At 42.9% G+C, this 18,525-nt stretch overlaps 1 protein-coding gene across 1 annotated transcript in view; it reads left to right on the forward strand.

The window, feature by feature from the left end:
• The window catches only part of GTF3C3 (general transcription factor IIIC subunit 3), a 371,442-nt gene that overhangs the window by 69,030 nt on the left and 283,887 nt on the right, over positions 1-18,525 (forward strand). The window contains exons 3-4 of the mRNA XM_085648757.1: positions 6,120-6,319; positions 16,965-17,088. Coding sequence (XP_085504883.1) covers positions 6,120-6,319; positions 16,965-17,088 — 324 coding nt within the window. The remainder of the gene's footprint in view (positions 1-6,119; positions 6,320-16,964; positions 17,089-18,525) is intronic.

Here is an 18,525-nt window from a genome sequence, read left to right on the forward strand (position 1 = left end):
TTCTCCCTCAGCGGATATAATTTTACCAGCGCCTGGATTGGACCACGAGAAGCAGGCTGCAGAAGATGTCAGGGCAGCGGAGAAAACGACACCTAAGGGGGGTGTTAGTCCACAAGTTGTCCTAACCCCACAGGGCGGTTTATTGATAGAACCAGAGAGATTAACATCTACTGAGGCTCTTGTGAAGCAAACTACATGCCCCGATCAATCCCCTGGACTTCTAGATAGGCGAGAGTTTTGGAACAACGGGGCGGCCATAGCCTGTTCTTCGATAGAATCTCTGCTAAACTCTCTAAAAGCAGATATAAAGCAGGGGTTTATGATCTCTGCAGAGAACCAATCTGAGATAAGGGCTGCCTGCGATGTATTGGAGCGTAAAGTAGATCGTCTCAATGAGAGGATAGAAACCCTCGAAGGCACTGTAGAGGAGCTTAAAACCAACCTAAGTTCAGCCCAAGCAAAAATCCACAATTTGCAAAGAGAGGGGGATGTGTTTCGTGAGAGGGTGGAAAGCTTGGAAATTTTTTCGAAAAGAAACAACCTCCGACTTCTGAAGGTTCCCGAGGGAAAAGAGGGGAGCGACATCAAAAGCTTCGTCATAAACCTGCTCAAGGACTCACTCAATCTAGAGGAATCACTAGCTACTTTGGGGAGCGATATCCAAAGGATCCACAGGGACCCCTTCCGCTTAAAACCTGGCAGAGAAAAGCCCAGGAAGATTTTGGTCAACTTTCTTACCTATTCAATTAAAGAAAAAATCTTAACCTTGGCCTTAAAAAATAAGTCTCTAAGAGGCCCTGACTTTCCTTTCGAGATCCGTTCTGACCTGTCTAAAGCCACCTTGGACCGTCAGTGGGAATTAGGTCAAAGGATGGAAAAATTTCGTGCCCTAGGTGCAACAGTGCAGATGAGATTTCCTGCTTTTTTGCGTGTGATGTTTAATAACAAAATGCACAATATTAGATCTCCTCTTGAGGCGGACGAGATGTTGAACTCATTAAAAGATCTTCCTCGGGGAGGTGCAGGACCCCTTTAAGATTGAGAAGGCAATGAAGGAAGAGGTGAAACAAAATAAATAAAAAAAAAAATAAAAAAATTTGGGAGTCTTCCCTCTGCTATTTTTGGGTCACAAAGATGAAGAGGCAGTAAAACCCCTACCAGGTAACAAATCTAATCAGTCTTACATGAGCTGTAGGGGGGTTTTTAAAGAATAAAAAAAAATATATATAATAAAACTGTTTGCGTTAAAAAAAATAAAAATAAAAGAGGAAAAAGAAATGAAGGGGAAAATATTTCAGAATTTGTAAATATGTTCTGTTTGGGACACACCATGCAGTTTTTGAGTTTGGTGGAGGGGAGGGGGAGGAGAAAGGAGGGTGGAGGAGAAAGAGGGCGTAAAACTGGCATTTCACCTGTCCAGTATAGGTTGGGTAGGGTTTTCCGGGGGGGGAGGGGGGGGGAGTTGCACGGGGTGGTAAGGGTAAAAATAAAAATAATCCTCTAAAATCCAAGCCTAAGGAAAGCTTTAATAATTTGGTACTGCTTGTCTCATGCCCAAATAAAGGTAGGGAAAGTTATGCCAACTTAGTTGTAGGAAACCTGAAAGAGGAAGGGGGGGTGGTGACTGCTGGACGAAATGACTCAGCTAAATTTTCTATCTTGGAATGTCAATGGCCTGCGTACTGGGAGCAGGAGAAAAAAGATCTTTCAGTATTTGAAGGACTCCCTGGCGCAGGTCATTGTCATCCAGGAGTCACACCTCCTCAAGGGTGAAACAACAGAGTTCTTGAAAAAGGAAAAATGGGTAGACCGTTTTATTTGCACAGATCAATCAGCAAATATTAGGGGGGTGCTTTTTATTTTTTAAAAACAAGCTAAGGTTCAAATCATTGAGTATAGGGAAGATAGGAGTGGTAGGTGGCTCATTGTAAGGGCAACGTTGGATGGTTTTCTCCTCACACTGGCCGGGTATTACGGCCCCAATCAGGATGATTCCTCCCATCTAAATACTATTCGAGACAATCTATTGGCCTTCCAGGGCCCAGTTATTTGGATGGGTGACTTCAACATCGTCTTGGACCCAAAGCTAGATAAGTCTCCCAAATCCAGAGCCTGTGTTTTATCAAGATCTAGACAAGACCTCCTAATAGCAATGTCACAATTGGGTCTCGCAGATGTTTGGAGGGAAAAGGCTGGGGACACACTGGGGGTCTCTTTTCGGAATTTTAAATACAATCACGTGTCTAGGATAGACTATGCTTTCTTTAGTTTTAATTTGAAAGATCTATTGATAGACATTTCCTACCTTCCCTCACATCTTTCCGACCATTCGGCCATCTCTTTTGTATTGAAGCTTGAGCACAAACAGTGCTATACTTCCTGGTCATTTGACCGCACTATTCTGTTAGAAAATGAGGAAGTCAACTTTTTACGATCAGAGACACTTCATTTTATGGAGGCAAATATAGGCTCAACAGATCTGCATATTATGTGGGATGCCTTAAAAGCTTTTTGGAGGGGGAGTATCACGCATAGAGCCTCCTATAGAAGGAAGAAATATAGGGAAGGTATTGACAATCTGGAGAGGGAAATGAAGAGCATTGAAAACATCCTGGACCCCCAAATTAGATCAGGGGCACTATACGAAAGACATAGAGAGTTAAAGTTGGACCTAGAAAATGTATTACAAACTAGGGTCTCTAGAAGGTGGGAGGCGAGTAAAATCTCTCATTTTGAGTTTGATGAGGCTGCTGGAAAAATACTAGCTTGGAAAACCAAATCCGACCAAGCTCGAAACTATATCAGAGAGATTAAGGTGGAGGGGGAAGCTGTTACCCGTATTACTAAGGATGAAATAGGCGGGGCTTTCCGGGACTTCTTTCAGAAAATCTATAAGGAAGATATCCGGGAAGACAAGGCAGAGAGGGAGGCCTGGTTAGATCAAATTTCCCTGCCAAAGTTATCCCCAGAGCATAGTAAGATGTTGGAGAATGAGATCTCCGTTGAAGAAATCAGGAAGGCTTTGGGGCAGGTAAAGCGGGGAAAGGCAGCAGGCCCTGATGGGTTACCAGGGGAATTCTATAAGGCCCTCATAGACGAGATCACCCCGGTTTTGGCCTCTGTTTTTAATAACATCCTCTTGAAGGGCCGGGACCTTCCAAAATCCTGGAATGATGCCACGGTGGTCTTAATACCTAAACCAGGGAAAGACTTGAAGGATTGTGGGTCATATCGCCCGATCTCGCTTCTCAACAACGACTATAAAATCTTTGCGGCTATAATGACAACTAGGTTGGGGAAGGCGATAAGCTCTTTAGTTCATGAAGACCAAATTGGCTTTATAAAGGGCAGACACTTAGCTGACCTCACACACGATCTGGTAGGGGCAATTGATATCGCCACCACTTTTTCTCTGCCTCTGGCTGCCTTTACGTTGGATGCGACTAAGGCCTTTGATAGAGTAAACTGGTCCTATCTGGCTGCAGTTTTGAAGAAATTCAATTTGCCCGAAAATTTCTGCCGCATGATTTCACTTATATACAAGGCCCCGACGGCAAGACTCAATGTAAACAATTCTCTAACAGAGTCTTTTGGAATTTCGAGAGGTACAAGGCAGGGCTGCCCACTTTCCCCTCTCCTTTTTAACCTCTATATTGAACCTTTTGCACAGATTCTTAGAGAGGAGGCTAGTATTCCATCATTTAGCTTTGGAGGGTGGGAAAGGCGGGTTGCCCTATATGCCGATGACATACTCATTATGACATCAAACCTCGACTCGGCTCTCCCCTCTGTGATTAGAAAAGCTGAGGAGTTTGGTAAAATCTCTGGGTACCACATAAATTCAGAGAAAACAGAAATTATGGCCTGGAATTCCCCCAACACACAGGTGGAGGTCGTGCCCTCCATGCGGTATCTTGGAATTAGAATTACCCAAGATATAAGCAAAATCACCACCTTTAATCTTGACCGAGTATATAAGCAATGTCAGAAACAACTAAAGGCATGGAATCACCTCCCTTTATCCATCTTTGGGAGGACAAACCTTATAAAAATGTCTATCCTACCCAAATATACCTTTTTGTTTAACTCTATCCCTATGGCTTTTGACATTAAACAAATATCTAAATGTCAACAAGGTATTAACTCTTTTATTTGGATGAATCGAGCTTCGAGATTGGCCTGGAAAAAGCTGAGGAGAAGGAGAGAGAAAGGAGGCCTTACGTCACCAGACATCCAATACTATGCCTGGGCGTTCCAACTATCCTACTCTAGAATGCTCCTAAAAACATCAGAGGACAACTCTAGAGGGAGGATGTTCCGAGCTATGTTGGAGGGGTCTGATCTTCCATCTGACTGCTTTCTTTTTAAGTTTGGAGACCAGAAATTCTTTAAAAAAATAAAATTAAAAACTCTACAATCTTTGGCTAGGAGTTGGTCCACAATCAGAAATAGAACAGGGTTGTGTTATTTTTCCAACTTAGCACCTATATGGGATTCACCAGGTACTCCCTTATGTCTTAAAGACAGACTGGCAGGTCCAATAAAGGAAGCCGGTTTTTTGAACTGGGGAGAGCTGATAGCTGGTGGTTCAATGCTACCTTGGGAGGCTTTGCGGGAGAAAGTCGGGCCAGGTCTATCTTACTTCAAGTATGTACAGCTGACTAGCTGGGCTCAGGCCTTGAAAAGAAAGGGAGTCTCCTTGGGAAAATACAGCAACTTAGAAAATCTATTGGTGACAAGGCCAGGGGGGGGAAAGGAGGTCGCATGTTGGTATTGGGCGATCTTGGAGGAGATAGATGACGACACAACCCTCCCTGAGGTGTTATGGGGCAGTAACATCGGCGAACAGTGCCAGCAGCTGTGGTCAAACTCATTTAGTTTACTATATAAAATCGTGAAGCCAGCCTGGTTGAGGCGAAACCATCTTTTCACTTTACATCGTGCTTATCTGTCCCCCCAAAAGTTAGCCAAATTTCAACATGGAAAAAAATGCAACAAATGTGACCTAGTTGAGGCCTCGGATGTTCATATGTTTAAAGAGTGGCCAGCCATTAGTCGTTTTTGGGAAGAGGTGATAGAAGCACTATCTTCTATGCTAAATATCACTCTTAGTAATACTCTCCCTTTGATTTTCTTTGGGCTTGACGAAAATATCCTAGGGCCTGCTAGATCCTTCTTGTTTTTTTCAATCCTGTTGGCTAGGAGACAGATTTGCAGATTTTGGGTGGACACAGCTCCTCCAACATATATGGGATGGTTATCGTCCCTATATGAAGTTTCTAAAGTAGACCTGGCTAGACCCTGTAGTATGAAAAAAAAGAAAATTGCCTTTTGGGACTATTTGATACAGTGGAAGTAGGTCTCCCGGGTTTTTTTTTTTTTTCCCCCGGGTCCTATGATTATGCCAGCTTCCCTGCTCCATGGATCTATAACAAGGGTCTTCGTTCGTCTATCTGGTCCAAACAGGTTGAAATATGCCTAGATGGAGTTTCTGAAGGCCGTCCTTTTTTGTGTGTTGTTTGCTCCTTCTCCCGCCAATTTGTTTCTTTTGTTTTTTGTGCAATTGTCCATAGCACACTAAAGGGTTTGGTGGGCAGGACAAGATAGCACAAAATGGTGGTTGGCGGATTTCCTTCTTCACACGTAAGGGTTTGGCAAATGAGGACAAAAAAAAAAAAAAATGCCTAAAGCTGTAAACGGCGTGCTTAATTGATGGCATGTTGAGTGAGATGATTTCCATATTTCACTGGATCCCAACATTCCAACACTCCCAAAGTAAGCGGAAGATACCTGATTTATTTTGTTAGACTTGTTAATAGTAAGTTGTTTTTCCAAATGCATTTTACACCAATGCAAGTTATCAGGAGAGTACAGTTGTCCTGTATATTAAACACATTAGGTATTATTAAGTATTGACACTTGTACTTGAACCATAGGTTCTTGCAGTACATATTTCTTCAACTACACACACCTTTCAAGACAGGCCTGCTCTCTCCTTGAGCACAGGGAAGTAAAACACCATATATATGTTTTTATTGAATTCATCAAATGTGCTGCCTCTGTACCTGGAGAAGTAGGCGGCTTATTCTTACAGCTCACTAGTTTTACTTTTCTTCCAGGAGAAACATCAGATGGGGTTAGTAAATCTGTCCATCGAGCGTTTGCATCTATGCTTGGGGAGACACAGGAGGCGGAAGATGAGGCAGAAGATGAGGATAATGAAGATGATGAAGATGAGGAAGCCCATGAGCAGTTTAGCCCAGGTGAAGTGTTTGCCTTGGAAATGGAGCTTAATCGAGAGAACAAGAAAATGATGAAGGTGAGTTGAGGCCCTTATTGCAATTATTGTAACTGAGGGTAATCGCAGCAACACAGTTATTGAACACTGTTTTCTCAGGATTACTTTTAAAAGGCTTGCACCACCACGCTCCCTTATGAGGTATAACATTAAAAGAAGTGAACTTTGAATACGCATACGTATACTGAGCAGTCACATCTTTCTCTACTGACACCCCCTTTTAGTTTTTATAAATAGAAAAATTAATTTGTGAAATCTGAGGAAACTAAAGGTTCATTGTGAAAGGGAATTGATCTGTGTCCCCAATGATTATATCATAGCCACTAATACGGTAAATTAACAATTGGTCTGCTGATGTTTCTTCTAAAACATATAGTGTGTGGTCCACCTTATGGTACGTGTGGCTGTATAGTGCATTTACCCCGCTTCTGCTTCAGCCCATGTTGGGCATGGGTTTAAGTATTTTGTAAGAATGGCAACATTCAAATTGCACTAATCACTGCCCTTTTCAGTGTATGGATATTTTGAATTCGGACAGTTTGTGTATAATAGTGAAGGGGCTTGATTGGTTAATGCATTATTTGTCTTCAGTGGTTGCTTAAGCCGCTTGTTGTATTGCCTCTTTTGACAGATTATTGAACACTAAGGTAAAGTTGGAAGCCTTTCACCACTGTATTTCGGAGATGTGACGGATCATAGAATATATACTTATGGCCTCTAAAGCTAAAGAAAATGATTAGTTTCAGTAATCTGTCTACGTCCATTTATACCACAATACATAAGGGGTTCTGCAGCAAGAACTATTTTTTTTGTTGCAACTCAAAATGAGAACTTTTTGTAAACAATTTTGTATGAATGATTTGCACCATGTTGTTGATGCTGCAGGTCCATGCAGGGGCCTCTGCATGCTCATTGTAAGGCCTTTTCACACAGTCTGTTGTTCCATGCAGTACCTGCTGACCTTTCAGAGTAAAGCTTGCTCTCCTCTGAAACTGGGGTCTATTGACCACTCAATGTATGACCCTGTCCTGCTGTTCAGTGTCTCTCCAGGGGCTGTTTGTCCCAGGGCCTGCAACCATTTAGTGTGAGGTCATCTGCTGTTTGATATGGAGTCTGCTGCTGGCGGATGTTGCAAGGCCTTTGCTGGTTGTTGTGGTGTCCGCTACTGCGGGTGGGACCGTTGCCTGCTGGGCATGAGGCCCCATTTCCACATCAATTTTGGATGGTTTGTAATGTGTGGGAGAGTGGTTTTAGAAATATTATAGGTATTTGGCTAACCGGTAAAGGGTACATCATTAACAAACATTAAAGCAGTCTTTAAAGCAAACAGTTGTGGATTTTGTGTGGACAAGTCTGCCTTTACCCTGCAGTTGTTGCAGTACCTTATGTGAGCATCAGAAAAAGAACTTTAAGAAGCAAAACTAAGAGCCATTTATGCTCGGCCCTCACGTTGATCGTCCACCATACAATCTACCGATTTGGGCGGAACCTGTGTGCTTCTGCTGGGGGGAAAACATTGTTTTTGCCTTGTGGGAAAGCTTAAGATTTTTATTTTTAAATGTGTCTTTATTGAATTTCATCACTATAACATACACTGGGCTCACATACACATTGGTGTTTATACATATATAGTGTATTTCACATAACACTGTGTCTTGTCGCTTGACAAACGTAGTCATATTAAAACCGTTTTGGTTGCATTTTGTGGCCTCTACAATGTGAGTGGGTGGCTGTGGGTTGTTGGACACATCCATTTAGGGCACACCACTAACTACAATCTTCTGTTGCTATTCATTTCTCATCTAGGGCTATATCATATGTGCTGGGGACATCATAGATTTCTATAAAGTAAACAGCAATGCTGCCTGTGGCGGCTGTCTCGGAACGGGGGGTGGCAGATTAAAAAAATTTAAAAACTTGTGTTTGCACAGACGCCGCTGCACGCCTCTCCTCTGTCCCAGTTAATCTGCTGGTAGCTCCGGAAGCACCCAGGCTCCAGTACTGTCCCAGCCAATTATTACACAGCGTCGTGATTGGTCTGAGCAGCCTGTTTGGCTGTCCGGGCAGTGCCTGGGAGCATGGGCATGTTTTCCACTGGCTGTGCAACATAGCCCAGTGGAGAACATGTTAAGTGCACATGACTGTTTGGTCGGCCCAAGAGGGCCAGCCAAACTGTCATGCACACTTTGAGGAGAGCAAACCACTCCTCACTCTGCGCTGGCTTCACAGAGCCCAGCCCTGCCCGACTTGGCTCCGAGTCCCGCACAGAAAAATAAAATGATAATAACATCCTGTTATTATAATTTTCGTTTTCTTCTGCGCACTGCTGATATAACAGTGGGGTAACCCTCCTCTGCCTTAGCATAGGAGCCACCACTGAATGCTGCCTGCATTCATACTGGTTTATTTTGTACTTACAGCTCCTCTAACTTAATTTAATGTGCCGTAATTTGGTTCATTTGGCAGTACCTTATTAGCCTTTGGTCCAATCCTCTTTTGCACTTCTGTGGTATGTTTTCAAGGAGATCTCGCATCCTCTTCGGTTGACAACTTCAACAGCAGGCACACAGGAATCACAAAGTGATACCTGTGTGCCTGCCAGTTTCCCTCTGCAATTTAATTCGGGGTTTTGTCTGTACTACAGCACATGGTAACACTGCTCTCAATTTTTTTTAAAGTTTGGCGGGTCAGCAGATTTTTATCCCCTTGTTATCTGTTTCTTGCAATGCAGAAGTGCCAAATTATTGACCCTACACACCCTCCTTTTTGGGATGGATTAGTCGTTAATCCCAGTACACAGGCGGCAGGACTTTTTGGAACTTGCCTGCCGGTTAATACACCTTCTCACTATTTTGCCAGCATCAGACAATCCCAAATGATAAGTGAGAGGTCTGTTGGGGCAAAGTTGCACCTTGTGCATTTTCATTTTAGATTGGGTACATTTTATGTAACTTAATCAGCGTCAGATATGTGTGTTGTAAGCAGTCATATAGCATGAGCTTAACTGTAGCTTTTTTTCTAGGCCCTGGCTGGATATCAGAGTGTTTTTGCCATTCTTTCCCTGCCTAAGGAATCTTTCCATTTCGTTCTTGTAATCATTAGTCCAAAATCTGCCCTGTTTCCTACAGCTCTCATAGAGCATATGGCTGGGTTTAAACTGGAATGTCTTGGGGAGCAAAAGAAAAACGATGGATTTAGGCCCAGATCTCTGTACTGTGGTTAATGTTTGATATTGTTCAGCATTCTCTCCATCAATTGTTCTCTTTGTATTTGTCACCCCGAGTGGGACGGGTATGCCCAGATGTAGGTCTCGTGCTCTCCATGCCTCCGGAGTCAAGCTAGCCTTGCTGATGAGGGGTGAAACCCCAAAACCGGTCCCAGGATGCTTGCTTTTGGTCCAGGGATGACCTGGCCTGACAGTTCGGACTGGACTCTTTCCATGGGGAGCAGGGCCAAGACTGATTTGCATATGGCTGGGTTTAAACTAGAATGGCATGATCAGCAAAAAAACAATGGATGTAGGCCAATATCTCTGCACTGGGCTGAATGTTTGACATTGTTCAGCATTCTGTCCATCAATTGTTCTTTTTGTATTTGTCACCCCGAGTGGGACAGGTATGCCCAGACATGGGTCTCGGGCTCACTTCGCCACTGTAGTCAATCTAGCCTAGCTGATGAGGGGTAATACCCAAGACACTGTCCCAGGATGTTTGTTTTCGGTCCAGGGAGGACCTTGCCTGGCCGTTTGGGCTGGACTGTTCCGATGGGGAGGAGTGTCAAGACGGATTTGCATGTGACTGGGTTTAAACTGAAAGTATGGGGAGCAAAAAAACATTCTGTCCATCAGTTGTTCTTTTTGCATTTTTTCTTGAGCAATGTCACATATGTTTTCATATTTTCCATCATTAATAGTTGATCTAATACTTTATGTGGGTTGGTTAGTTAAAATAATTGACACACTTCAGGTTAGCTGTCTGGATAAGTGATTCCTATATGAGTAACTGGCCTAGTGGTAGATCTTATGGCAGCCTGTTAAAGGCAAATTCTGCATCTTTCCCCCTCTCATAAATGACTCTAGACTGCTGTACTCCTACTTTCAACCATGACAAGACATTAGCCATCAGAGCAGCTTGTGTAGACACCGTAATCGTAATGCTGGGGCATAAGCTGTCTCCTCACCTATCTTTCTCAGACACTTTCCCAAGAGTATTCGATAGTGTCCAACAGATCCGTTTATAGACCTGTGAAGCTTGCCTTCCGAAATAGTAGTTCTGCCGTTGTCAGTCACTCTGCTACTTTCTGCACATAATGAATCGCTGCAGAGATGGTCAGGGTCAGCCATTGAGATGCCCACTGTACTTGAGCCACCAGATAAAATGATATATGCTTCAATTCTGGTGCATCCGACCCTCTTTTGCTTACCAGTAGCAACAATCTTGCAAAGGCAGTTCTCGGGCTCTTAGATACCAGATTCAGACCCTTCAATAAGGGGTTTATTTTCTAAAAGTTTCTCACTGGTATTTCTCGGGCTATTATAACAAAGAAGTATAGGCTCCTAGGCTGATGTACCTTTTTGGACAGAGCAACGGCCGATCACTGATCGAGAAAGCCTATCCCAAAATGAGAGTGTAATCGGCTTAGTCACTGCACAGCACTTTTCCAGAAGACGGGTGTATAATTTCATTGTTTATCCCAGTCACTATTACAAGCATTTTCATCGCATCCTCCTGTTCACAGGGGAGCTTCTGTTGTTCAGATTCCCGTGTGTATTCATGCAGCATTTCAATAGTTACCTCGTTGGGCTTCCCGTACAGGGTTGAATAATATTTCTGAAATACAGAGTTGATATCGGACTGTGAGGTGACAATCTCCTCTTTGGCAGCACCAGTCCCACTCTTATCCACTTCTTTGACTAGTTGTGTGAGAAGGCTGTATGCTTTATTCCCATTGCTATGCAATCTGCTGGACTATGCCCAATAATCAAATAGGTTTCATCTCTCTAATTCAGTCATGCATCCCTCTAATTCAGTCATGTAAGTGGACTTAGCTTTGAGCAGTTCCACCATCATTGTTGTGCTCGTTAGACCACTAGTTTCACTGCTCCACATTTCAAGTTTCACAGCATGTCTAGTAAGCGTTTTCTGCCTCCCGTATGAGACTTCATGCATATACCTCTGATGCAAACTTTAAAGTCCTCCCATTCAAGCGACATCTCCTACTGTGTCAGAATTTTCCTTAGTGTGTGATTGCATCTCTCACAGTATCTTTAAATGCTGAATCTTTCAGTGCTGACAGATGTAATCCCTATGTTGACATACTTGTTTGCAGCCTCCCAGGGCAGCACTAATTTCAGGGTTCTTTGATCAGAGATTGTTCTAGCCAGATATTCAGGACACATGATCCTTCCTGCCAGCTGGTGTGTGTGGAAAAAGATGTCCAGTTCAGAGGACAAGTCATGAATTTAGGAATAGAATGAGTATGCCGTAGAGAAGGGGTTGACCAAGTATTGGTCAACCTCCCGCCCATTCAACAAACTTCTCAGCCGTTTTAACATTCATTCTGCAGTGCAAAGTGTTAATGTCATCTCACCAGTGTCCTATCTGGAACACAGGTAAAATTACCACCTATATTACCAGGATTTGCAACATATGTATCACACTTGTCAAGACCCCCTGTAGGAACTCCATTTGTGAGGCGTTTAATGAATATCTGCATAACACAGCTGCGGTTTCTCCAACTAGACGACCTTCCAATAATATAAACCTGCCTTCTGGATTTGTGCATCACATAATGGACACCAGGCCTCACTCAATTATTAATAAGATCTCCTTACATATAAGATGTAGTATGGTGAGAAAATCTACCCCTATCCTATGCACTTTAAGGGCTTTCTGGTTAAGTATGTTTCCTGAAGTAACGCAAAATGTGTATGTCGTCATCCCAACTATGCGTACATTTTATGATTTTTAGTGGGTGTTCTCGTTTCTTTGATTATCCAGGTAAGAAAAGCGTATTCAGTTGTGTAAGCCATGAAATCCTTTTTTTAATAAACATTTTTATTGATTTTTCTGAAAGCACCAAACAACCAGGTTGTTCATAAATTGGTTAGCCAGTACCACTTACGCGGTATATTCCACAAAAGCAGTTCACCCTTCTTCACTCATAACATATCTAAATGCAAAAAAAACCTCCAACTACTCGAAATCTTGGCATTCTTCTTCAGGCAACCAAGTGCATAGTAAATCTCCTACTCAACAGCAGAGTAATCCATTGTTTTGTCATGCCGAATGCCGGGGAGTTTCTCCCCTCTTAAGTTCTTCGCAATGTCTATCTTTGCAACAACATACCCCAGACCCACTAAATTCTTTTTTTGTCGGGAGCCTTTCCAGCCTTCTCTTATGCCAAGTAGGCACAACTTTGGGATTTTCTCCCCCCCAAAACCTTGGATAGTGCACTCTGTCACGTTCTGACAGAATTTTGTTGTCCCTTAGCAGGACCAAATCCTGTGACTTCCAGTTTCTGCAACCCTCTCCTAACATACAATGGAAGAGTTCTTTATAATGCTCGAATTTCCAAATCCTATAAGAGTATAGTAAAATTTGCATAGAATTGGAGCTTTGTGACATTTAGGTTCATGGGTATCCCATGCTCACTAGGAGCCAGCCTAGCCATAATCCACTGCTCATCCTTCTGGGGCCCTATATCCTTTTCCCATGCCTGATGCAGAGAACTACATCGGTTTGGTGCATTTATTGTAATTGAACAGTAAATGTGAGTTATGCCATGTCTGCCTATCGCCTCAAAGTAATCTTTGCTTTCAGCGGATTGAACTCTTGAATAGAGGACGGTTTCCACTTATACTGACCTAAACTGAGTGATGTGGATCATATTAGTTTGTGGGTGCCTCAAATGATTTCACCCTTGACATCGGCTAGTCTAGAGACATCTCCTACTCTAGAGATCCTAATAAGATCCCATTGCCTAAACCCCCTTCAGTTTTGCCACATTGTGTTGTATTGTGCCTTAGCACAATGGAGTCTCCCTGGAGATCTCATCCTGCAAGCCAATCCACCTCAAAGCTTTACACCAACAATTCAGAACTCCCATGGTGGGAACTGGCAATAAATCTGAGGGCCTTCCTCTATTTAGGTATTTCAACTGGTCGGATCACTCAAACAATTGATGCTCCCCTCGACTAGATGGATAGTCCCTTTCACCAAGCAACCACTCATTTTTAATGGGAAGCTCTGTTACCCAATGGTACAACTTATTGTCTGCCATACTGAATCATCCCTCAAACGTGGATTGAATGCACTTTTCCCTATAAGATCGTGGGAGACTTGCCACACCACCTAACTTTCTCGGACATACTTCTGATTAGGCTAACAAAACGGTCAGGGACCTCCTAGAGGGAGTTCTACACCTATAAAGCAACCTCATTTTAAGTAGAACAAAACGACCCATCTTATTAATATGAAGGAAGTCCCACGCACGCAAGTATCTGTAGTTTATCATATAATGGGGCTAGGTTGAGCTTATAATCTAATGTAGGGCATATCGTGATGTGGACCCTCAATTGTATAAAACAGCCTGACAATCTTCACAAGAGTACAGCCCAGCTGCTCAACAAGTCCAATCCTTTCACTATGCATATTGCTGATTTCTCAAAGTTCACCCAGAGCCCAGAGGCCTCCCCGTACAGATCCAATATTGTCTTCACTCTGCCGCCAGTCCAGCAGGTGTATTAGAGGAAGAGGGACATATCTTCCGCATATAGACCTACCCTGTCTTTGGACCCGTACATCCATTCAAAACCTTTAAATAGGCTCAGTAACTAACATGAAGAGCAATTGTGAAACTGGACATCCCTGTCTTGTGCTACTTGTGACCAGGAATTAACCCTCACTCTTGCTCAAGGGCCTTGGTATAACACTCACACAAAGACTAGAAAATAACATTTTGGACACGATTCCCCATTGGATGTTCCATTGAAGCGAATTGAAGGCTTTTTGAAAGTTGATAAATAACAAAGCACGTAGTCAACTAAGCTCATGATCTCTGGCTAGACCTACTTACACCCTTTCTATGCAGTTCTGGGTCTCTACCTGGCATAAAGCCATTTTGATCCCTCTGCACTATGATCCGTGCGAAACTAGTGGCTAACATTTTTTCCAAAATTTTAATTTTGGTGCTAAGAAGGAGATGACTTGATGAGACTCTCACATATCTTGGGATTGACCAAGTTTGAGGATAACTCAAATTGTCATCCGTCTAAGCTATGGGAATAAATTGTTCACTGGGGCCACCTCATACAAGGAATTCACAAAAGGGGGATATCAAGGCTGCCTGGATCTTAAAAGAATTCTCTTGGGAGCCCATTAGGTCCAGAAGCTTTTCACTTTCATAATCCTTCAGGGTTTCAAGGATATTATGTTCCATTAGGGGTGCCTCTAGCTAATCTTGGGTAGAGGCAGAGGATATCGGAGGATGATTCAAGCACCAAAGGGTGATCATGCTCTCTTCCATTTGGTGGGTTTTGTTTGCAAAGTTGACAGTAGGCAGCAAATGTCTCAGCAATGCAGGTGGCATCTTGCACTGCCTACCCGTTGTTTCTCCAGTTGTTTGTCTCTGCTGGCGAGACAGTAAAGTATCATCCCTTTCTGATAGACTGTGTTCTGTGATGACAGCCACAGAACGCTGGCTGCTTCTGTGACCAAGCTTCTGATACTGAGCACTGTCCACTCCAATTTGTTTTAATATGGTCGCATGTTTGGACTTAAAATATTCCCTTTCCAAAGATATGTTTCCTCTTATCGCTCTAGTCTAGTCATCACCTATGCCTTTGCTGTCCCTCTTATTGCAGCTTTGTAGCCCTTCCTCAACACATTTTCTGGCATCACGACCCAGAGTTGATTTCAATGTAAATTTTGGTTTCTTTTCATAGGAATTAGACACATTTGTTGTAAGAAAGTGGATTATTAGTTGTGGTGGATAGTAGTCCTCCACAGGTAATGAAGTCATTAACTTGTTCGGTCCAGGCTAAAGTTTCAATAATTTAAATCTGAGCTCCACCCCTGGTTGCTATGGCACAGAGCAAACAGTCCTAACTTGGAGAAAATATGCAAAGCGTTTGCAAGTTTTAAAACAGTTTAAGTCCTAAAAGAACAACACAATAAAAATGTCACTTCAATGTATAATAATTGTAAAGAATATAATAAGCAAAATGACACCAAAAGTACAATAAGGGGAACTGGGGATCAGAATTTTTAAAGAAATCTTCAACAAAAAGTAAAGTGGCGATAGAAAGTACTGTTCATGTGTGACAGGGACCTAGATCAACTACAATGGCGTTGGTGTCGGATACACCAAGTGGTGGTGGAAGAGGGGGTGCTGAGGGGGAATGAGTTACCTCCCTGAAATCTTCTGAATAACCCAAAGAGGTCATCAATCACTTGATTCAGCTGAAGGCACAGGGGCAGCTATGGCGGCCATAACCACTGCGGCCATCTTGTTGCCAACATAAAACGGCAACACTGGCTGACCTGGCCCAATCGAGTAAAAAATGACTTTTGGGGGAAATTGGTTCCAAAGCCCCCTTGATAATACAGGCAGAAGGCCTGCTAAAGCCCAGAATTCTGTTCATAATTGCCACCTTGTCATCCACTCAGAGCTGTGGACGTATTGGGTCATCAAAGTGTGTTCTAGGAGTGATCACTAGCAGTCCTCAGTGAAACAGGGGATCAAGTCACGTGGGGAGTCGAGGGAGTTTGGCCGGAGGGGCTGGAATCGACTTTAGCAGATACAGCTTTCAGGCTTGCCTTGTTTGAGATCTGAAGAAAATGAGGTTGAAGGTAGACATCTCAGCCAGGTGAAGACGTGAAAAGTAACTTTTGGCCATAATAATATAGATCGAGCATGCACACTTTGAAAAAAGTATTGGCCAAGCCAGTAGCTCCTCCTTTATGTACACAAACTGTTTATGCTCTGTCTGCTTTCAGCCTATCTCTTTCTGGGCCTTCTGTGTCCACCTTTTATTGTTTTCCAAGTTTGTAAAAGGGTGCTCAGAGACACAACACATATAGTCTGTGCACAGAAAATAGAGCTGAATGTCAGGAGTAAGTTGTGAAAAAAAACTCCTACCCCAAGAGCACATTTAGCAGCGCGAGCGGCTGCTCACGCTTGCTATATGTATTCTGTTACATTTAGAGCTATTTCTTAGCACAAATGCACCCTCTTTTCCATTTTAGATTCAAGGGGGCTTTCTGCGCTAATTACTAGCACTGAACGCAGAATTACTCTTCTTGTGTTATTCTGCTTAATCTTGTGGAATGCTTGGGTAATTCCACATGAGTATGCTACACGAAATTATGCAAAATGCGACAACGCATAATTAAAGCTAGGTCTATTCGCTTTGCCAATGCTTGTTGAAAATATTCCAGCTGGACACTTGTAGTACTATGATGCAGCTTGAGAAGACTGGTTTTGTGCTGTATGGTTACAGCTCCTCGCCATGAGCTGTGGTACTAGAGTATCTAAGAACATTGTGGTTCTGTGAAAGACATTGTTATTGTTTGTAACTTTCGATGCAGAAGAATCCATTGCATATGTTGTGAAGTTTATTCGGCTTCCCCTGTGTTTAACACATTCCTTGTTTCTTACTGTCCAGGAAAAGAGACCTCGAAGTAAACTCCCCAGAGCGCTGAGAGGCCTGATGGGGGAAGCAAACATCAAGTTTGCTCGAGGAGAGCGGGAGGAAGCCATTCTGATGTGCATGGAGATCATCAGACAAGGTACTCTTTATTTTTGCCTTTTAAACGAAAGGACGTGTTTACATTACCAGCTGTATGATAACCTTCTTTCTAAATGACTGTAGCACCGTACCGGAAACATGCGCTACTTGGTTAAGAAAACTCACAGGCACAACATAAACAGACATAGAAGTTGATTAGACATTTTATTTTATTTTTTTAATACACTTTTTGGACCAAACCTCACTTCCCGGTTGTGTTATGTATAACCACAACCTGGACAAAAGACATTTGGACTGCTGAGGTGCTTCAGTGCGTTTAGATTCAACTCGAAAGTTAATTATCAGCCTCAGATTCACAGAGTGTGCAAGTGCTCACTTGCAGTGTTCTAAGCATGACTCAGATTGCATTGCATTAGCACACACGGAAAACCTTCAGGTATTTTTCCACTCTAGAGTTTGCTACTGACGGATGCAGCAAAACCACAGAAACCTTTAACTGCTTGGTGAACGGTGTAAATTCCTAAATTTTGATTTTTGCCAGAACCGGGCACGTGTGACAATTTCGGTGCTTGTTTTGGAGACCTTTTACATGATTGATCATTATCTCGGGGAATTTGTACAGCATTCTGTTATATTTCCCTTACTTTACTTAGCTTGTATTCAGGTATTTTCACATACCTGTTGTGGTCTCTTCCTCTTTCTGACTGGCATTGTTGTTGGTGGCTTTTCTATCAGCGCTGCGCATTAGAGGTTCTACAGTGGAGGCCAGAATAAAGAGACTGAAACTTCACTTACCTGTTCCAGGCGTCTTTGTAACACTGGCAAACAAACACCCTGCCCTGAGGCATTTTTCTAGTGTGGTACAGCTTGGAATCCTTGTGTGTTCGGAGCTCACCTCTGCAACACGTTTTTCACCTGTGTGCCACTTCTTGTACAGTGATACACACACTCTTGCCTTTCCTGTTGCTAACCTTCTCTAGTGATACGCACACTTCATACTATTTTGCGTGTCATCTCCTGGGTCCCTCATTCTAGTTTACCTCAACTTTCGTATTATTGTCCTCCCTGGGGTTTCTTCTCGGTGTTTGGTTCCCCAAAATGGCGGCTACAAACATGTCCCAGCCACCGCCTTTTCTAAATGAATGTGGGGAACCCAACCTTCCTTGGAAAGGATAGGTCAAGATCTTTGAGTCGTACTTGATTGCTATTGGCGGGGGAAATTCAGTGCTTTAAGAAGACAACACATTCTCCTTAACAATCTGGGTACCCATGGAAGGAAAGTCTTTGATACTCTACCAGAACCTGACCTAGAAGAAGATGAAAACGCTTATGAATCCTCTTTAATAAAATTGGAAATTCACTTTGGAGACAAAGTCAACATTGTACTGGAACGCCACAAGTTCTTCTGTAGGGTCCAAGGAAAACATGAAAGCATCTCCCGTTACGTTGCTGTGCTGAGAGGTCTAAGTGAGCTATG

The sequence above is a fragment of the Triturus cristatus genome, chromosome 3_2 (assembly GCF_964204655.1).
Source record: "Triturus cristatus chromosome 3_2, aTriCri1.1, whole genome shotgun sequence".
Lineage (NCBI taxonomy): Eukaryota > Metazoa > Chordata > Amphibia > Caudata > Salamandridae > Triturus > Triturus cristatus.